At 47.8% G+C, this 22958-nt stretch overlaps 1 protein-coding gene across 1 annotated transcript; it reads right to left on the reverse strand.

Annotated features, from left to right (window-relative positions):
- Positions 1-5397: 5397 nt before the first annotated feature.
- Positions 5398-22123, reverse strand: LOC122383547 (beta-1 adrenergic receptor-like). Its single transcript, XM_043370060.1, has 3 exons — positions 21905-22123; positions 16032-16195; positions 5398-6744 (listed from the first exon to the last, which is right to left on the reverse strand). Exons 2-3 carry the CDS (start codon positions 16175-16177, stop codon positions 5595-5597), a joined length of 1296 nt encoding a protein of 431 aa, XP_043225995.1. The 5' UTR covers positions 16178-16195; positions 21905-22123; the 3' UTR covers positions 5398-5594.
- Between the last annotated feature and the right edge of the window lie 835 nt (positions 22124-22958).

Consider the following 22958-nt stretch of genomic DNA (forward strand, 5'->3'; position numbering starts at 1 on the left):
GTCGAACTCTGTTGATTCTAACTTCTTAACATTGTTTACCGAGCCGTGGACGCTTATGTCGTCACAGACTGTCACATATGATTGCCTACCTACATAGAGCTGAGGAGGGTTAGTGTCTGCTACCAATGTTCTGAGTGGATCTCACAACACGAAACTTCAACGGCACCACCATATTCTGGCGGCCTCGGGCCCATAGGCATAGTAAGTGAATGATCGAGTCAGTAACAGAATTGACGATTACGCCATTCTACGAAATGCTCTTTCTGTTTTTTTTTTTCTGCATACGACTTTCTTATTCTAACTGCAGTTATCGAATGAAATATCGCCTCAGAGCAGCCTGCAACTAAATCAACTGAACAGAAAAAAAACGACAAAACAGAGCGACACTTTTCATCCCATACCGCCGGCGGCCGGTTGCTGCATTCCCATGTGGTCCACGGCCTTGAACCGAGACGGCGATCGCGATCGTCAGTCCCGTGTTCTGTTTTGTGATTGGCTGCCACCGAGACGGGTATCACGTGACTGTGCCGAGTGCCGGTCACGTGACCGAGCGGAACGAGACGGCAGTCAGCTGTTTACGAGCTGCGTCGCTCGCGTCGTGCGTGGGGTGGCGCGTGGTGGACGGTGGGCGGTGGTTGTTTGTTTTCGCGAGTGTTGAAGTGTCGGTCAGTGATACACAGTTTTACAGGCAACCTAAAGAGGTTAGGAGTGGTGACCGTGAGGCGTTGACGGTGAATCAGTGGTGACGGTGACCGCTGACCACTGAACCGCTGACGGAGTGACGTTGACGCGTAATTTTGAAATGTCGATCATTGTTACCGATGCTCTGCTCAGCTATCCAAGGTAAGTGAGAAGTGATTGCTTTGTCGGATCTTGATCTGGTTTTCAGAGATTACCTTCCTCATTATACTGACCTACTATACTCGATTACTAATCTTAACCTTCGCCCCAGTGCAGGGGGTGGGAGCATGTTACCAACCTGTCGCGTTTTTTTGCGTGTAAATAAATAAACGCGGCGCAGCGCCGCGCTGCTTGGAGTAGCTTTCCGTACATTAATTTTGGACAATGTGTTAAATTTTTGACCCCATGTCATGTCAGGTCAGGTCACCAGGTCAAGTTTACTGACCAAGCCTAAAAAAGTTTGCAATCATGTCCAGCCTGCAGTGGTTGTCAGAGGGGTTTTAAAGTTGGTGGATTGCATGATTTTATGGGCTCCTACAGGCTACAATTTGTATATCTCGGATTTTTTATATTCGTGACCTAAGGTCAGGCCAGTGGCGTGACCTTTCCATCATAAGTCAATGGAGAAAAATGAAAATGCCTCTAGATCCGTGTGTACGCATAGGAACAGTCCAAATATTTCCGAATCACAATGATTTGGACCACCCGTGACGACCAAGGTGTCTGTTTTGCTGATAGCCTCTAGAAAGGTCATCCGAGGTCATTTGAGGCTACAAACAGATTTTTGCAGATAACTCGCGATTGGAAAGAGATAGAACGCTGGGGATGACCTCGTTGTGTTTGTCTTGTTGAGGCGCATTGATTGAGATGCAACATGACCTTTTCCGGTCAGGTCATGACCTTGACCTGAGGTCAAATTTTCAAGTTGACCTTTCAAGGTCAAATTATAGTTCATTCGATGCGTCTCGGCGAGAGGAACATGATTTTGGCAATAGAATTGTGGATTTTTTAAGTAGAAAGTTATTGTCGAAAAACGCTTTCCGTACTAAATCAGCTATTTTTAAAGTTTTTGCCCTCTGGAGGCTAAACCGTTGACCTGAGGTCAATTTTGGTGATAACCTTATAAAAAAGAAGAGTTCAAAAGCTATCGATTGCTTTTCCATGCGTTTTTCTAGCTACCATAGTTGCTGAGAAAACGGCATGTTTTCTTAAAGGTAGACTGCCACCTTTTTTCCACAAAACGGTTTTCACTAGAGCTGAGCCACCTATGTCCCAGACTGAAGTCGCTTTTCCGAAATTCGAACCCGTTTGCGAGAAATCGGAGACCAAAGTTCAGTTTGATGCCATTTTTTTTAGTCCAAGAAAACCGACATCTCTACTGTTTATCGATAACTTTGAAACATGAATTTTCTTATCTTTTGGTAAATATATGCCAAAACTTTGATTGTTTCAAGATCAGAGAAGAATTTTGGAGTGTCAAAATAAAAGTTAAACTTATATATTCAGTAGTTCATTTTTTCCAAAAAAGTGTGGGAAATGGGGTTTAACATGGGCCAGACCCATTCCAAATGAGCCATTATTTTTTTAATGTTTTACGAACTTAAATGCAAAATAAATTAAACATGGCCAATTTCTCATGAAATCATATATTAGTAAATTATAAAATACCTTACTTTTTCAAATAAAATGTAATAATCTTATGACCTTGAAGTCTAGTGATGTGTAAACATTGTCGCTAGACATTAACCGATTGATAATTGTATGAAAATCGACAATTTTTTTCGCGATTCACGTGATGATACTTTGTCAGGTGAATTCTAAAATTTTGTTTTGTCCAGGGAATAAATCATAGGCCGATCTGAGAAAACTTTTTGAAGGTGGCAGTCTTCCTTTAAAAGTATAATGACAATTCGCAAATTTTTACCTTTAATGACCTCTGGTGACCCCAATATTGCTCTAAGATGAAAAATGACTGAAATACTTTCAAACGTACGTATTGAGAGCTATCGACTGCTTTTTACTGCGTCTTTCTAGCCCTCTTAGTTTTTGAGTTAGAGGTGGGTGGTAATAGGTATATGCCTCCCCCCACTAGGGCGAAGTTGGCTGAGACCGCCACTGCACTGGGGCGCGGGTTAAGCCTCTTTGTTGGGTGCAGTCGATTTGTCCTGCAATCTGCATCAGTGCCTGATTACTACTCCATTGACTATTGAGTAGTTAGGTACCCAATTTTACGAACTCCAAAGCATGTCATCCTTTGTCAGTTAGTTACTTTGACATTTTTAATTTAATGAGCTTTTTGAATTTTCCTCAAATTTGAACGTCAAATTGAGCGCAACTAAAACAATGCATTTGATATTAATCACGGACCCAGATGTTTCAAAGGCAATAAACCCTGAGGACCTATCTCAACCTCTGAGACTCTATGTAAGTACGCCCCACGACTCTTCTCCCGGATGCTGGAAGCGTACGCACATTCCCTCCCCAAGTCCGTACAAGTGCAGCTTTGTCCTGCACCTCTGATTTGACTGCCAAAGGCCCGGCTCTCACCTTTGTCGTCACTCTGTGGACTGATTATGCGCGTTTTACGGCGCTCGGCACCTGTCTGTGACACCTACGCGCAGCTCGGCGGGCCATTCAGGGTTCAGGAGATCCGGTCGCCGCGGTGTGCTCAGGTGTGAGCCGGTCGCTGGATCAGGCCACAGACGGGCTGATCGGCTCAGTCCGCCGCTGGCTCAGCCTGTCCTCCCGGCACCCCCGGACCGTGTGCGCCAACCGGACTCGCCCCTAAGCCGTGCTGCTGTGAGATATAGGAGGGAGATAAGTTGCGGCAAAGATTATGCGCTGGCTTCCTGGTCGGTGGGATGAGGTTGTGCATGAGAGCTGCGTGTGGTTTTGGTCCTTACTAGTGTCATGCGGCTGCCTAGATTTGGCCATGTGTAGACTTTGGGTGTGAGAATTTTACTTTATAACTTTGAAAAGAATTGTACTAAGCACTTATTTTCATCATTATCTACATTATTTACCCCTTGCTCTGGATTAGATGCTTTGCATAAGATGTGTATGAGAGTTTGCTGTTTTATACGCAATGAATAAAAGGACCGAGTATGAACTTCAGCCTGGCGTTACACGCCTGACGGCTCAACAGTATTTGATTTATACACGTTGTATCGACCATGGTGTCTATGAGACGCTTATCCTTTCCAAAACGTCATGTTTGACGAGTGTGTGATGTCTCGACAAGGCCAAACCCACCCTTACAGCTCCCCTGCTGTATTCATCTAACTAATATTGCAAATGGGCTTTCCAGAATTGGTCGTACCTACTGCGGCTAGTGCTTGGTTGTGAAGTCTTCGATTGAAAGGCTTAGGTTGACTTGCTGTATCAATTTTTTAAGTGTGTATCGTTTCAGTGGTCTCGGTAATTAAGCTAAACTTATCAGAGAAAAATGTTCTCCTCTTTAAATGATACACGTACAACGTGACATGCGGGTCCCAGAATGTTCTGATCCTGTGAAGAGGACCTGAATTGTACAAGCGCGGCTGGATATATGAATGAGATCTGAAGGTTATTGTTGTGCTAACGTGTAAATGACAAATGCTATATAGCCATTGATTGGGGAACTATATATATAAAACGGCAACCAATGAATTATGGCCTAAGGCCATTAACCAGAAAGCACTCAAGGCCGGGACGACTGAAAATTAGCACACAGATGGGCTGTAAAATGACTTCTAAAATATGCTTGATGGAATGTTTTCACCGTTTGGATATATCCTCTTAATTATAAGATGCGTTTCAGTTTCAAGCGCGGAGGAACATTAAGGGGGTATGCTATTAACGCCGCACAATGTAGGTATGGTAGTCACATGTCCCACAGCAAAATTGTACCGTGCAGATATTGAAAAGCCAATGGCCAACAGTACCGCGCCTTGACCTATGCCACTAAGTGATTGTCTACCAAACTTCCGCTAAGAATATGAAGAATCACTTGTTAGCCATCGCTAATTGTTACCATTTAAGGGGTAAAATTCGCTGCGATCCGTATAAGAGCCGTCTATAAAAGGTAAATTGAGCCGTCTCTCTAACTGGAATCCCTTGCCAACGGTTCGCGAGGCCATTGAGCGTGTCTCTCTTTATCCGGAGGTTTTGCACGGCGCACTGGGCACTGACCAGCAGTGGCCTTCGGAGCCCTTATTTGGTGTGAGTGAACCTGACTTAAGGCTGGCCATTTGAACAGTGACATGTTGGACTCACCGGGAAAGAAAACATTTCCAAGTGTTTTCTTCATTATGTTGGCCAATATGTCGTTCATACATGAATGGATGTATATGGCAGTACAAAACGATGTATTTACATCGACAGCATATTTTTGTAGACAAACATGGTCGGTTGTAGAGCGATGAGCACAGCGAAAATGGTTAATGAAATGCGAACAATACCACTATCATATTCAAAGGTACGGATATAACCCGTCCGTTTATCCAATATGGCTTCCCTATGCCCCACAAACATTTGTAGAAGCTCTGCGACACGAATGTTGAGCACACAAATCAGGTGAAACACTTGATCAAAATAAATACGAAGCAATATCGACGCACGCGAACACAAAGGGATGCAAGGAATCAAACAAAGCAGAAGTTGCAACGCATGATGAGTTGTGTTTAGGGAGAGATACGATTACATGCCGCTCATATTCGAACAATCTAAGAAAAAAAAACAGCTGCACAACACACACGTTTGTTCACGATCACCCCCGTAAGTCACTTTTGTACGCCAATTGACTCACACCTCCCTTTCCGAGTCCAGGCACATCTCCTTCTCTGAGTCGAGCATGACTACCACTGCGCCAGCGTCTGTGTCGGAGGCGCTCCAGCGCGCGTGCGGCGCCGGCGCCGCCGGGCCGGCCGCCTCGCTCAGACACGGTGAATCGGTGCCACCTCGAGCTCTGTGCTCTCCACAGAGATGGCCGTCACGCCCGTCATGCCCGACGAGTCCGAATCCATCGACGAGTCTCGGATATAGGTCGGATGACCTAGCACGTTGAATCGTGTCCGGGGAGTCCCCGGCGGCTCCGGGGGCTCCTCGCCGTCCCCCGACGGCGTTACACTGGCGCTCTGCGTGCTCCGGGCTCGCGCGCGCCGCCCCGCCGCGTCCGAGCGCCGATTGTCGGCCAGCCGACCGAGAAACAGTCGTCGCACCTCAGCCTGCATCGTCTGCGAGCGCAGGCTGTAGAGGAATGGAGCCAGTGCCGCGTTACTCACCACGAAAATCAGACTGACGTGCGTGTAGACGGGCGGTAGCGAGCGTGCGAGCGACACGCGCACCAGCTCGATCGCGAAGAACGGCACGTAGCAGCAGGCGAACAGCACCACCACCATCACGGATACCTTGACGGCGCGCGCCTCCTCGCTGTTCCACAGCGCCACCAGCCGCGACAGCACCCGCCGCAGGCAGCTGGTCACCGGGTCCTGTTCGGGAGGAGGCAGCTCCTCGCCCTGCGGAGCCTCCGGCGGCGGCCGGTGCGGCAGCTGCGCGCACGAGCGGGCGCGAGCGCTGCTCCGGCGCGCCGCACGCGAGATGCAGAAGTAGATCCAGGTGAGGAGTACCAGCGGCAGGAAGAACACGACCGCCGTCTGGACGATGATGACCAGCTGCCGGCGGCTGGTCCACGAGCGGTTGTCACGGAACTCGTCGCTGTGGTCGTGCGGGTCGGCGGCCTGCTCGCGCGGCTGGCAGACGGCCCAGCCGCGCGTGCGAAGCTCGCCGATGGTGGATGCCGCCGCCGAGGCCAGGCTGGCCGTCCAGCCGACGCCGGCCAGCAGCGCCGCGCGGCCCGGCGTCATCACCGAGTGGTAACGCAGTGGCTCCTCGATGGCGCAGAACTTGTCCACGGCGATGATGACGGTGGCGATGACGGATGACGTGATGACAAACATGGCGACGGCGTCCATGGGCCGGCAGACGTCATCGTGGAGCAGCTCCGGCTTGGCAGTGTCGATGACGACCAGAGGCAGCAGCACGGAGACGGAGAGCAGGTTGGTGCCGCTCAGACTGCAGATCAAACTGCAACAGACACAGGAACGGGCCGCGTGAGATCTGTGAAATCTTGACAGACGTGTGTGGCGAAACCTTCACAACGGATCGCGGGATAGCAGCATGCTGCCAGATGTAGGGATCATCGTGCACGGAAGGAGAATTAGGCTGAGGAATTTGGGATACATGCTTCCGCAAAACCAACAGATTTGTCGAACAATCATATTATGGTAATTATGTAAGATAAGCTGGTGTGCTCATTACCGTTTTTGATAAATAGGCATCGGCAGAATCCATTGTGACATTCAATCATATTCTTGTTTTATATTAATCAAATACTTTGTCAGACCTTGGTTATTTCACGAACATAAGCTATCAGATAACTAAGTTACTGGGGCGGCCTGGTAACAGTTCTTTTCAATCCCGCTGTTCCGCGCCCGTCTCTACGTTCCGTTGCCTGGGACCATCCAGTCGCTCCCACAACTGGTTATCTGAGCAATGGACAGCAGTTGCAACACTGATCTCTCTCTCAGATACGCCCTGGAGTCTCGCAACCCTGTCGCTGAGAGAAGGAGGCTCTAAAACTCACTGGGCCTGCCGGACACCTTAGCAGTCCATCGGAGCTCTCTCCAATCCACTCAACCGAACCGAACCGCATCTATGTAGGGAGCTAGAATTATGTCCGTCTCAGATACAATGATGGACTATCTGAACCAGTACTACGTCTCATGATGGAACATAGTGATTAGTGGGGCTACACTTTCAGCTGAATTCACAACAAAACTGACCGACCAAATGCGGTCATACTCATTCATGGTCAGGAGCCATGAGCTGCATCTCTCTATCAGGCGTTGACTACAGCTGCGATCGAAGCGCAGCAGTATCCAGGCGGGAGTGGTCAGCGCCGCGACTTGCCCGAACCCGGATGCAATAAACATGTGCCTTGACGACCCGTTGGTCGCAGATAAAGCCATTCGAATTACGCTACACGCTCGGCACCGGCTTTAGAGAAGGCCGGAGCGGCCATGGATAGTGCGCTATTTGTCTTGGGGGGCTATTTTAGGTGCACCTTGGGACGACTTAGGGGTGACCTGCGATTGGACTCCATTAGAGATAAGCTCGGCTTGGGGCTGTCTTGGCTTACCAAATCGGTAGCCTAGAAATTTGTAATGCAAATAAAAAGTCCCATTTATTTTGTGTGTTTGGCTTTGTCCGTCTTCGTTAACGCCACACTCATGTTGCCAGTTTCCAGGCATGTCTCAGTCTATTTTACTGGTGTAAAGCCATGCTTTATTATGTATGTACCTATACATTCTCCATTCATTCCTTCATTTGAGAACCTATTGTTGACATATCCAGCCGCAATCAATTAGCAAGTTTTTTTTTGTGCGGTTTTGAGTCTGATTGATAGTTTGCTGGACGTGCCCTTTGCGATGTTTTGTTTGTCATATCTTTGTCAACCTAAAAAGTATGTGGTGACGTCCTATTACAGGGTGGGATGGACAAATTGAGACACATTGTGTTTATCAATTCAAATGCAGTTTGCCGGTTAACGAAAAAACAATCAGTCAGAAATATATTTATTTCGTGACACTGGCATCGTTGTAAAGCATTCTCACTCGATAAACCCTCCCTCTGCCGCCACCATCCTCTCCAGCCGGCTCCTGAACCTGCCGCACGCGCGCTTCACGACAGCTCGGCCCATGGCCGCCATCGTCTCCTCGATGGTCCGCTTCAGAGCCTCCCTGGAGGGGTGGGGGTTCTTGTTGGAGACCCTCTCAACTTCGCCCCAGACAAAGTAGTCCAGGGGGTTGAGGTCCGGAGAGTTGGGAGGCCAGAACTCCTTGGTCCACGTCAGGTGCATGTTCTGCCGGCACCACTCCTGCGTCTTCTTTGCTGCGTGTGCGGGTGCTGAGTCTTGCTGGAAGACATATCCAGCTCCTCTCGTGCCTTCCTTGATCCAGGGCAGGATCAAGGAAGTCACGAGACTTCCTTGATCCTGAGAGACTTCCTCTCGTGACTTCCTCCTCGATCAGAGCCTGGAGTTGCTGCAGAAACGCCGGCGTTCTCTTCTTCCCAGGCCCTGATTTACGCTTTTTACGCTCGGGAGTCACCTCTCCTTCATCCTCGCCATCTCCACCGCCCTCCTGTGCCCGCACACGCTTGGCAATGCGGTACACCGTGCTCCGTGGGACACGCAGGAACTCGCTGATCTCCGCCGGGCTCCTCCCTGCGCGCAGCGCCTGGAGCACGGCGGCTCGGCGATCGTACTCGGCTCCGCGACCAGACATGATTTGACCTGACCTTGGGTCACCCTCGCTTTTATAGCATCTGAGGGCCGTGCCAGCGATGCGACCAATCAGATTGCGGTTATAGCCGAGACGTACAACCGCGTAGAAACTTGTCTCAATTTGTCCATCCCACCCTGGTTGTAACCGATAGAACGGCAGGTCTCATTCGTCTGTGAAATAATGTTTTGTCCCAGTTGACATTTACTAATGTAAACAACCCTTGGGTTATTACTTTGTGATTTCTCAGGTCACTAAATATAGTTGAGCCAAATTTATCAGAGTTCAGGAAAACAATAAACATCATGCGGTGATATCCCAGGATTAGACTTTCCTGTGTGCGGGTGAAAGAGCACAAAGTGTAACAACATAAACATTGATATGCAATATAACGGACGCTTTCTTACGAGCAATATTTTGTTACTGAAGTGCACCTTTATTGATTACTCATATTTCCACCCCAGAAAGAATGACAGGAAACATTGCTTATACAATAAACTAAATGCATTGCATTTGCTAGCAAGTAGTCGGAAAACTTCCTGAAATTACTACATGTTTGACGTAATTAATTTGCAGTTATCCGTGCAAGATCAGTCTGCAGATATAACATCTGTGCTGGCTGTCTGTAGCCGACATTCTAATGAGCATTTCCAGCCAACGGGTACCATTAACCAGGGGAAACTAAACTTAGTACCAAGAGGCAATTAATATTGGATTTCCATTTACGTCATGCAAGCCTTTTCTCGGCAGCGCACCGTAATTTTTGTAAAGAAAAAAAAAACTTTAATTAACTTCACAAATCCAACCACCGATTTCTCAAACGCCACCATCTCATTACTGCTGACGTTGGCCAGCAACTAACCATGACGTCACTGCTCTGACGTCACCGGTGGTCGCGCGGGCTGTCTGAGCCTGTGAGTGACGTCAGCGCACCCCGGGCCGGACCGGACCGGGACATCGTCCGAGCGCCGCCGGCGGGGCGGGGGGGGGGGGGGGGGTGGCAGCCCAATGGTCAGCGCTGACGGCAGGCCGGGGGTGGCAGTCAGCGCTGACGGGCGCACACCTGGCCCGCAGAGCTGACCATCAATTCACGGATTACACCCCCGCGGCGTGAGCGGTCAGCGCGCGGAGCGCGACCGGCCCGCTCCTCAATGGAGCGCCGCTCTGCCGGATGGGTGGTCCCTGCGCCCCTCTCAGTGGACCCAGAGCTGTGTGCCAGCGACCCTGCGCACCCAACGATGACTTGAGCGATTAGCAGATGCTTTCATGCATCTGAGCAAGCGCTTACGTAAGCTCAGCGACTTATACGCCAATATTTCACATGCAATCATGGCCTGGCAACAGAAAGCGGGCCATCTGTAGTCTGTAAACATTTGTTTGCGTCAATTGTATTCGGAACGCGCAGCGCTGTTTGTTTGGTGAATGTTGAGCACCGACATCTCAAGGCCTGGTTTCAAGGACAATCATCCATTAACCAGGATGCTGTCAACAATCCTCATGCGCCGGAGTATCCATCTGTTATGGGATCACTCATAAGCCGTTTACTATAGCCTGAAAACTGTCACCAGATCGTGAAGTGTCCATATTTCATTCTCTGGTATCTTGCCCTGCTGTTTCTAACAGAATGTATCACGTCAGCATTCCTGGTAGCATTTCAGCATTTTCTCACGTTTGTGCCAGCGTACTTCAACTGACATCATATCTTTATTGACAAGCCCAGACACATAAAACTCACAAGCCGATGATCCATGACGATTCCTTACATCAGACTGCGTTACAAGCACGGTTGATATAATGTAACGGTCAACCTGCAGCGGCACGGGTACAGCTGACAGGCCCAGTGTGTACTCCGTGCAGCCCCGTGCATTCCGCGTGCAGTCGTCTGTCCGTCCCGCTGCTGGCATGGCCAACACTGCCGCTGCGTGCTCCTCGATCGCTGCATGACTCAGGAATGGCCATGCAGCGTTAGCGCCAGGAAAACGTCCAGTCGCCTGTACCGATTTCCTGATGTCTGCGACGGCGGGCGCATTTCTTACCGGTGCAGTGTCGGGTCCCATCGTCCCATCGACGCAGCATCAAATGGAACACAAAGGACATAGGCGCTGCACTGTCGCGCTATGAATATTGCATTAGGTAGTGTGGCTCTGGCTGGCCAAAGGCTTCGATAAGGCATTGACAGTTACCGTGTGGCGTAAGGTAATGGCTAGGAGGAATACCATAAACATTTCAGGGTTGTTGTGGTGAATCAATTCTTCATAGAGGTCGGCTCGATTGTCTTCTGGCTGGCATATCGCCCGCCTGAATGCTACCTGCGAATGCCACCATTCACCAGGCTAATGTGTACTATCGATGCCAGCGTATAGATCTGTTGGCAAAGGATGCGATACAACGCTCCCCCCCCCCGGTCGTCTTCTGTACGCGGGGGGAGTCGAAGTATATCAAGCGCGATAGACTGAGTCGCCACAATTCCAGACGGACTTCACGGCGGTGAGGGCGACCGAGACATGTTGTGCGGCCGGCTGAACCCTGTTTGTCTCCGTGCCTGGCCTACCACCCACGGCAGGGCGCTGCTGTAAAAGTCGAAGCACGACGCTGCTGGGCAGGCGGGTCATGTTACGACGTGCCAAGGCCACTGCCATACCACTGAGCACGACACCAGCCACGGCCACCACCGTCACCGCTGGGAGCGGTGGAAGCTGTGCCTGGAGCCCGCGGGCTCCAGGCACAGCTTCCACCGCTGCCCGAACCGACCAAGTCCATTTCCATCACCAGTTCGTCACCGCTCTCCGCTCGCCTGCCCGGAGTGGGATGGATGCTGATGATGGTGATTTAGGCTTAAAGGGACCCTCCCACCTTAACATTAGTTTTGAGTTGAGATAGCCAAATTGGTGGCCATGGCCTGCAAATACCGGTTTGGGCACTCACAACATCGAAAAATGCTTTAATTCGAAGATATGGAATTTCAAACTTGCAGTTTTCGGATTCTAAGGGGCTAATGCATTGGAATGCCCCCTTAGAATTTGTGACGTCAGCGGAGATCTAACGATTTTTAAATCTTAGACTAAAACCATCGTTAACACGTGGTGGTATACGCTGCTTTGCGCGCAACGTCTGCCGCACTTTAGGGCTGCCAAATTATTGCTTCCAACTAAAGTCGCTAGTAACAGGGGAGATCCCAAAAAGTAAACAAAAGTAAAAGTCTAATATCTTGAAAACCAGTGAATATTTTTTGGTGAAATTTGGTAGATATTCGTTTTCGCTCTTTCTGAACCAAGGGACATCACTTTCATGCCAATTCATTAACTTTTTTGAAGGTGGGAGGGTCCCTTTAAATGCCGCGCCGGTCATGAGACATTTCGTGGGACGCTTTACGACGACGGTACTCATTACGGTCTGGGATATCACCGCAGCGGGCGCAGCATCACCTGAGACGGGGAATATCACAGTCCCGAGAAGGCGCAAATGAGGCCGACGTCCTTAGCTTTGCGAAATATGGGATCGTATTGCATACAGCCGGATAACATGGAAATGTTATGAACGATGGGTCGGAGATATTTGAATGATTCATGACTAAGGGCTAGGAACGAAAGCATTGGCGGTTTTGCAGTTTTCCAATGCTCAAATACCATGTTATTTCGTTTTCATACCATCCATTGCAACAACGCAGTGGAAAAGAACGTCTGGCTCTCAACTGCGTCTCTATTTGTCTCGCAGGGCCTCACCCAGATGACTCGATGAAGGACATCGTCCTAGCAGATTACCTTGGATCACATTGAACAAACATGCCGCCACAACACCGGCTTTCCTTTCTTGCGTGCCATCGGCAGGGGCATGGTGGTTACAGCGGTGTCTGGTTTTAGTCATTCGGCACGCTTTTCACTCCCCGCTGGACACCCGATTGTTTGATGAACTGGCTCGACAGGTTCTGGTCGCCTCTTCACCGGGCGTGAAGTGTGGTCAGTTCAAACAACTTCCCTGGGAGCCAGTCTATTTTCGTCTCCCATAACAGCGGCATTCAGAAGTTTTGTGTGATCAGTTCAGCGAAGAGCCTCTCTTACCGCTATTTCATTATACGAATTTTGTATCATGTCAGCTCCCGATGTGGACATGGAAACTCCGTAGGGTAAGCCACACTATTCCACGCTTAAAAGCAGTGCCAGGTCGTGCTATCGTGCTGGGTCGTGGAATGATGGAGGAAAATGTCCGGTGAATGACCAAGTGCCACATCCAAGTGCCACATGGCAAGAAAAAACTTCATTCTATGAGGTTCTCCTATGTATCTCCTATATTCAGCTAAATTTATCCGAGGGGAAATGTCAAGCACGTTCAGCACACACCATCATATTGGTTGTTTATTGACAGCTACGTCACAGATTGCGCACTTGCCTACGTAGAAAGTAGACTACCTACATTGACTGAAGCTGCACGAGTTTCGCGCCCGCTTCAAATCAACTGAACCGCATCACTTGCAAATGTCAGGCTTTGAAGGTCGTGAAAAGACCAAAAAGAAAGACGATTAGATGCAAAATGGAACTGGAAGTCAGATTCCCAAACGCGAGTTTTTAAATACGAATCTTACTGGTAGTGGTGTTTCGATTGACTGGTCAAATTGTGCGACATAAAAAAGTATTTAGATTCAGAGAACTCAGGAAAAAAGCGAACAGATTCAGATATAGTTCGTTTTTCTTAAGTTCGACCCTCACTGTAATCGTCTCTTTGAACAAAGCACGAGAATCGCTAGCTGAATTACTGAGAAAACTGATTGACGCACATTGGTTTCACAGACGATTAATTTCATTCAAAAGTATTTCTTCCTGGCTCTTACTTCCCAGACTCCTAGCTCGTATTTGCCTATATTTACAACCCCACAGGGAAAGACGACTTGTCAGAAATTATAATTTGACTAGTCAATAAATCGTATGGCGTTTAACAGAAGGGTATATTATCGGTGTTAAAAACTTATTTGGAAAATATTATTTGTATCTCCAGTACAATGTGCGCTAACTAGTTTTTTAAGTAATTCAGCTAGCAATTCTCGTGCTTTGTTCAAAAAGATGTTTACAGTGAGGGTCGAACTTAGAAAAAACGAACTATAATCAGATAATTCAGAAAAGAGTGCCTACTTGGCAACGCAGCCAAGTTCTTTCAGTACAGTCGGCGTAGAGTCTCTGAAATCGTACATCTTGTTTTACTGCTGAAATCCTTGGACCTTATCCCATTGCTGCATTCCTTCAGCTCCTATCATTCATTTTTATTGTCGATGAAAACTTCATTATATCCCGACTTACGACATGAGACTGGTAGGCTTGTGTTGGGCAAATCTGGTCAGCGGGTCTGGCTTGGCACCCGTCTACTGAACTTATCACTGGAACGCGTGGGCAGAGACGAATGACTCCTCACTGCATTTCCTGGATAGGTAGAAGTAATATCGATGATATTCAATACCAGGCTTCAGGCTCCGTCGCCTCTCAATTTATCTAGCTGCTTTCTCTTCCAGACAAGGGTGCGCTTGAATTATCAATGTTACTCGCCTCCTCCGCGTGATATTGTATCATCCATCGCTCTTTCTCCTGGTGTTACCAACATCTGCATTCTTCATTAGTTCTATTATCACCTACTAAGAAAAGGTCTGTCAACTATAGGTTTCATACAAATTAACCTTGTTTGATTGCGCCACATTCTGTATTTGGCTGGTCAGCCACTGTTATAAAAGGGTCATCTATAGCGCAGGCCGCAGGTGCCCGTCGTACTAAACAGAGGTGCCTTATATTATGGCAAATAAGCTAGCAACGATGACAGCCGCATATTGAGATGGATGTATTCTGGGCAGGACACATCACTGGGATCGGTATTTTAATAGCCGAGATGTCGTTCATGACTAGACAATGTCTGCGTGCTATCGACCTACTTATTGAGTCATCACCGGCACGGGCTATTTGTATCAAATTTGGATACCTACATAAGATATAAGGCGCGAGGCTGATTAGGAGACCTCGTTGCATCTGAAATCGAGGTCCCGGTCTCGACCGGCTCCGGGCGGTTGGGAGCACATAACCCGGCTGCGCTTTGAGCTGGAGGCAGCGTGTTTGGCCGGCGCATTCCTTCCCGCGCTGCCAAAGCTGCTTTGCTGGCTGGAAAACACGGTGAAAGCCACTCCATGCAGCTCAGCGGGTCGTACACCTAAAAATACAGCCTATTGCAAACTCATTGCACAGTCTACGCCTCGTGAATCCAACAGGCACCGATGTAGGTGGTGCAAACGCCTTAACGAAAACCTCGAATGAACGCAGTGGATTATCGGTTAAATAGTTAAATATGGCCATGTAAAAAGAGGAATTATAATAGGTAACGTCCTTAAAAAAACAGTCAAGCTAATCTATATGTATCACCCTTATTTTGACTCCGGTTACTTGCAAACGATGATTGCTAAATGATGCGTCTCCATTCACTTTGAGTCTCTGCAAGCGAGCGATCAACTATCTGAATGACTGTAACTCAGACTGCAGTTAAATCATGGCATCATGCACCTGAGGCTTAGCCATACAAGTACCGCGGGCTTATTCTAATGCGCCCCGCCATTCAAGGCTAGATATTCGCGATTGCGGAAATGCTAATGGTAAGACGGCTTTTGCTAAATCCGAAACAAAAATTTCTGCTGATCTCGCTATGTGTTCGTGAAGAAATGTCTCAGGAATGCTGAAGTTGCTAGGAGATGCAATCTATGCAGTCCTGCTTCTGCTTCTGGGAAGAGGCATGTTTTGATTCCAGTTAGGACCCTTTGCCCTGGCACAAGGCATGCTGCGGTAAGTACGCCTATCAGTTGCATAATTCTCATAAGGGATGCGCTTTACGAATGCAGATGCACCAACTAGATGCGGCGCTGATACTTGATTTGTTAGCTTGATTTTGTCTGTTACACCAAGTACACATTACACAATTGACAGAGACAACAAAGTAAAAAGCCTAAAACATCTATTCAAGTGCGCACAAGAGCATCCCCCCACATGACACATTACTACCTTAACAAACCTGTTGGATGTTGAGCGCAGACTGGGTCGCCGGTAGAGGACGGCCAATATGAGCGTGTTGGCTACGGTGGCCACGAGGAACACGAGCAGAAACAGAAGCACCACCACGCCGTCAATGACAGCGTGCAGCAGGTGGGCCGCCGGCATGGCACCGCTCAGACACGGCTGAAATAGTGGGAGACCGGTCAGAGATCGTTCAGACACGGCTGAAATAGTGGGAGACCGGTCAGACATCGTCCAGACACGGCTGCAATAGTAGGAGACGTCTGACGGGTCAGACATTGCCCAGTCGCGGCTGAAATAGGTGAAATAGGTAGTCAGGCACCGTCGAGTCACGACTGACATGTCAGACACCGCCAAGCCTCGGCTGATGTGGGACAAAAGTCAGGTCTGACCGGCAGAAGAAGAGTGTCAATATCTATATGTCAATATCAAACACGGGTCGATATCTAATGGGGAGGGAGGAACGGGGGGAGAAGAAATCAGTGACGCGGAGGGGGCCGCATTGCGCTGAATGCGCCAGTCCAGGTTGAGGAAGGTCTGTACGTGCAAGGCCTAAGTCACGTGCGTTAGGTATGGCGAGCGAACTCTTAATTAAATACCAAACCCGTTTGCACTGACAGGTGCGTGCCGCGCCGATGATGGATTGACGCTCATCAATCGCGTCGCAACACTACCGTAGCCGACTCATTCTCAAGGCTCCCACAGGTGCAATGGCCTAGCTCGGTTTCCGCGGCTGCGAGGCGGCCCGCCGCGGCCTTGACAGGGATTGGCGCTCAGGCGGAGATGGCAGAGATGATGGCTGACACGCGGCAGCCGGGCCCGCCGGTCGGTTAGCTATCAGTGGTGAACTCTGCAGTTCGGGTTATGTCATGCAGGTCTGGGGAGATGACTATTACGAAGGAGGTGAACTTGATGCGGACGGTGGGAAGGTGTTGCAACGAGTTATTGCAGATCAAATTGTCTGCTACGGGTGATGATACTGTTTGAAAATACATAAACGTGATGTGGCCAAACATTTTTTTTATGGTGATGTACTGTTACTTTGATAAAATACAATAATTTCTATTAAATAAATGTATTCCATGTTTTTCGTTCAAAGTTTTTTTTTCGAACGGAATCTTTTCCAGATGAACATACTTTTTTTATAAAAACACGGGCCTGTTCGTACATTCACTCTGCCGTTATTCCTGGTTTCTTGAGCATTGTGCTGCTCATCAATATGCAGAGTCGCAGACCATTTGGTCTATTAGCTAAACAGAAGGAAACAATTTCGGCGTCATTCTGCCTACTTCATAGCTCACCCCTCTTTAACCTTCAGCCGGACCTGAGAGGTGGTAGACGTCCGCTATCAGCCCTGCACGCTACTGCCACGATACGACCCGAAGTGACCTCCGGCGACCTCTTATACGACCCGTGCACGGGCTAATCTCCAAAGCCGATAACAAGTGACTGTGCATGGCAGAAGGTGCGTCCGAGGCTTGGTGAAACTTTAAGGAGAAATAGTTGTCAGCAATTTAAGATACTCATGTATTTGCGCTTAAACAATTTTCATTCGGGATCTGTAAATGTTGCAAGAGCCAGGCATCCTCTTACAATGCATCTAAATGCGGCCGCTAACTTCATAGATTGGACACTAAAAGAACGCTTGCAAACATGATCAGAACAAAGTGAACATATCAAAATGTCATCCTTTATTTTGAAGATTGATGATGTTTTGATGATATCGAATAGAGCTATCGGAGAAACGGAAATGTTTCGTTTGCCCAATAAGCAAAATAACGGGTATTGACCATTTGCAACACCGGTGCTCATGCTTCGCCTAAAAATTATCCTGTAAAACCTCGAACATTTTCGAACGCTGCATTCTTAGAGCAAAGTTTAAGTTTAAGTTTTTGAGCTGCTATTTTAGAGTGTGAAATTCTTTTGTATATAAACTACGTCCGACCATCATCAGTGCTTTTTTCGAACCAATGGATTGTAAGCTTACTATAGCGACATTCCTAAGCCGCTGATTATCATTATTTGTGATTCAGGGTGTGCCACAAACTCCACAGCGCAACGGCGCGTGTTTGCAAAACGGGTAGCACCACTCCTACACGGATGTGATTTTGCAATCTTCATACTAGCACATTTTTGTCAGGGTGATCCCTGATGGCCCATAACAGATTATACACAGTGTTTTACGTGTTTTGTGGTGAGTACGATGGGAGTAAATGTAAGCCAGAGCCTGCAAAAGTGCAAAACCTCACCAATGTCATAGTTAGAGGAATTTGTGTTAAACTCATGGGACTGAAGGGAGCTCCCGCGCTGGATCGTCAGGAATGTGAAACCCTCATTCCGGTGACGTAAGAAAAGAGGAGACCCGCTTCACGATCCTCACTAGGAATCCAATGACTGGTGATAGATTCTCTTTGGTCACTGGTGAGGAATCTGACAGAAATCGCGCAACAGGTGTCAGGTTTTTACAGCAGACAACTTGTTGGCTATAATGGCCTTTATAATGAATACCGAAGGATTCAACTTCCGGCCTCTCGACTCTCGTATTGTCCCCACTGTTCCTAAACTGCATTTCCAGTTGCTTCAACTTTTGGGTATCTAGATTAAGGAATATTTGGATGGAGCTATTCTAGTTGCAATGAGAAAATGCATTTTATTGCCTACAAATATGGTCCTTTCCTGTATTTCTTGTTCGGAATAATGTAACCTGCACGAAAACAGTGACACACCCATGTGAATGGTACATGAGCAATGGGCAATGGGCATGCCATTTTCTTATTTAAGGTCATTGCACGGCATTGTCTTTTCACAAAGCAGTGCTGTTCTACCTCATGAATTGGTATCCGGTGTTGTTGACCGGTGCCGCTGGTGTTAGACAATGGACGCCTTCTTGGTCCAGTACTCACTCGTAAGCCCATAACACGTATAGCTATAATTATGAACTCGATTGCTGATCTGATGTATATTTTTAGAATAACAGTGAGTTGGTGTACTTACACTGGCGACAGTAGGGGAGAGTGGGGCAAAGCGGCCACCCGGGGCAAAGCGGCCACCCATCGTTTTAGCCCTTCATAGCTGGCGTCAGTTCCAATTTATGGTTTCCATTTATACTTCTCTTCACGGTCGTTCGAATGAGCCAGACCGGGGTTTCAGGCCCATCACCATTGTTCTGTGAAACACGGAAAAGCATTTCTTGCCAGGTTACCAACCATGTTTACAATTTTTAAATATTATGCTATTCCATAACCGTTTGAAATTTTTATAAGCGTTCTTGTCCATGCATTGCATGGTTATCGTACATGTATTCTACCAATTTTAATGTTTTTTACCCCACTAATAGCTAAGCTGGAATATTTTTGTCTCGGACGGTACACGAGGGGCAAAGTGGCCGGGGCAAAGTGGCCACCCCCCAATTGGCCATCAGTTGTTTCCATCTGGATAAAAAGCATTATTTATATTCACATGTGTCGTCATGCATTCATCTTGGCCACTTTTCAGTTGCATGAGTTACCAAACAATGCAATTAAATGTTTTTTCATGAAAATCCTTTCTTTGTTTACCTACAGGTGGAAGATGATAAAGTAAACATCCATCCTCGCTTAAACCTTGCCACCATCAAATACCCTAGCCGTACATGAGGCAACTATTTTGTTTCTCACATCGGGACTTGAGAAGACGCCGGTGGCCGCTTTGCCCCAGGGTATGGGGCAAAGTGGCCAATATGCATAGGTTTAAAGTTTTGTCAATATCTTCCATATGTGAACACCTTTGGAAATAAAACGCAGTTGAAATAAAAGGCAACTTAATGGGGATCACATTGGTATAGAAAGAATCTTTCCAAGTTTAAAAATCAAGCGTTGGCATCGTGACAAGCGTTAGAGTGGCCGCTTTGTCCCACTCTCCCCTACAACGTTAGTGGTTTCTCATATATGTCAATGGCATCCAGCATCATAGGCGGCGGAACGGGGAGGGCACCGTGCCCCCCTTTGATTTTGGCATTTTAACATTAGCCCTATGGGCGTTGCATGGAAAGAATGGGACCAAAAGGCGGCAGTGCCTCCCCCCCCCTTGAAGGTGTTCCGCCGCTACTGTCCAGCATTTAGTAGGAAGGAGTAAAGCCAACTATTGCAATAAATAAACGATGCGCTTTGCCTTCGTAGAGCACCATGCAAGGCAAAATTTCAAAGGAATCGTTGGATGAAAATACAAATAAGAAATCACAAACAACTGTGCCTGGAAAAAAAACACTTATCGGTTGAATACCACGTCTCAATGGCGCGTCTTGATTGTTAATAAATGAATGGGATATGAACGATCACACAACTTAACGTTAGTTTTACATGTCTTCACAAGCTTCACTTCCCGCTCTTTTATGTTTGGTGCATTGTTTAATGCTTACCTAACCCTAGGAAATCATTTCCTTTGTGCAAATGCAGCCCTCGGAAACCGGTATTTTGCATTAAATCAACCCTGCCTCGCCAATCGATCCGTTTCTTTTTTGCATATCGATGTCTACTCCTGGGTACCTGTGCAACCTACGGTAAATTGCTGCATCGTTGGCGATAAGAATGTCATGCTACAGCCAGCTGTGATGTTTCACTCACCGTTTCTAAACCAGACCAATATGTAATGTGTGATTGTGCCACTACAAACTAGCACAACTTCACACGTTATGGCGCCAAATCTGGTGAATGAAGACACAAAAATCGTAATCGCTACAGGCGCCAGTGTTCATACACGGGCTTGGGACAGTGCTATTAGAGGAAAGCGTATACGGCTATTGACCATTCCGTTGTGTCCGGGCGGAAAACCATTCATGTTCACATGAATCGGCCAACTGACTAAACGATCCTAATGGATTACAGTGTACCCTCGCCTGTCCGGCTACAGAACAATACCATTCAAAATCAGTACCGATGTCTTTGAGGAACACACCGCTCATCTTTCAAACGCCCTTCTACGAGCACTGCGCTCCTCCCAAAGTGAGATCACCTACATCGGAGTACAAGACGAACATGTCCGCCCCGCCCTAGAGCAATCAGGTCTTTGGGGAAGACTAGTCAGGTCTGAGGAAGATCAGCCGGGTCTATGGGAAGGGTCATGGTCGGGTCTCCGAGGAAGAACTGTCGGCTCAATGCGGGAACCTGACTAGTGGAGTCCGTGCGATGGCTTTCGTTGCTCTCGTGTGGGAGAGATCACTAAGTTGAGATCGATTTGGATGGTTTGACGGATGCAGAGACATAGTGAAAGATTTCCCAAGCTGTCTGCCCTTTCAATGTGACTCGTCGAGCGGCAGAATGGGTTTGAAGGGATGGGGATAAGGAGTTCGCCTCTAGCCATATCGTTCCGAACATAGGAGTGCCCACAGTGGACCCAGGTGTCCGGAGGCAGACATGCATTCAGCAACCAGTCTGGGTTAGCAGCGGATTGAGAAGGAATGCAGCGGATAATGAGGGCTTTACAGACACTCCCTTCCAAGAACCAGACGGTTTCCAATGTGCGGCCATGGTTTATTTGATCCTATCGGACACCAAATAAATAATAAAGTGACGCTCCTTGCATGAACAGCACGCAACCGTTCATAGTTAAACCGTTAACGAGCTTTTATTTGATCATCATTGGTCAAAGCAAAATTGTTACCTCTTTTGGTGAAAATGGAAACATTAAAAATGAAACACAGACATCATTATCCTCTTCAAGCCAAGTTTTGTAAAAAAAAAACTACATTATTTCAGTGAGGCTTTAACAGTCACTTGTGAGCAGTTGAATGTTGACACATTGCAGATTTTTCCAAATAATGGAAGAAGTGAGCAGCTATTTTTAACAACCACCGTCAGTTCATTGCTACTGCTAGTTATCTAGCTACATTCTCACCTGTTACTGAATGACAGTTGCGCCTCAACTCGGGGTTCATGGGCGCGCGACATCCACTCTGCGCGCCGCCGTCGCCCGCCGCGCGGTGCTAGCTGCACGCTCACTCGTCGCAGTCCCGCGCGCGACTGGTGCTAGTCGCCAGTCGGGCGTGCGAGTCTCTGGTCGCGCGCCGCGCCGCCGCGCGACTCCAGGGCCGCGGCAGAGCGCGCCGCGCGCTCCGGACAGCCGTCACCGGTGCCCGGTGGGTCACTTTTGGGTATGAAATTTGCCATAGATGCATTCGGGGGTTTCTGATGGAGAAAACGCTTCAGCGTGACGCTAGAAATGAATGATTGTGTATTATAAGAATAAAGCTGAAAAGAAAAAAGCATCACTTACCTATAAGCTGCTAAAAAGGGATATCCTTAACCCTATTAGTGGCAGGGGGTTGTTTTCATTAGTGGCATTAGTTGTTTTCATCCACCCCTCGGGTTTTTCGGGAATATCTCCGAAACCGCTGAAGCTACGATGCTGAAATTTTCTGACTTTTCCTTAAACTAAATTGGGCACATTCCCTGAAAATTTCAAGTTCATAACTTTTCCAGGGGCGGCTCCAGAGCACTGGGAATTAGGGGGTCCTATTCATGAAGCGAGTCATTTGGGCGAAGATCACGATGCTGATGTATTATAACTGTATGCACCAGTGTTACGAACAGTGAATGAAAGGTATCGTGTGATAACATATGCAAAGTTATTGTGCATCCTCTTTTGACACGTTTTTGCTATAATAGGCGGATCCAGGCGTCCAAAAAGGGGGGTTATGTTTTACCTCCCAACATAGGTGACCTGTCACCGCCTATGCATGACCAATACAATTGAAGTCGTTCTCTCATAAGAAAATTGTAACATAACAAGACCATTGCCACCCTTTTTAGAAACAGTACCAACAAAAACCTTATTTACCATACTTTTTGTGTACCCCCAATCTCAATGATCTGTATCCGTCTATGATTTTTGAAAATGCATATTTTTAGGATCCATGTGAATTCCTGGTTCATTCTCTATCGATCGGCAA

This window comes from Amphibalanus amphitrite, unplaced genomic scaffold (assembly GCF_019059575.1).
Source record: "Amphibalanus amphitrite isolate SeventyFive unplaced genomic scaffold, NRLGWU_Aamphi_draft 000167F_arrow, whole genome shotgun sequence".
Classification (NCBI taxonomy): Eukaryota; Metazoa; Arthropoda; class Thecostraca; order Balanomorpha; family Balanidae; genus Amphibalanus; species Amphibalanus amphitrite.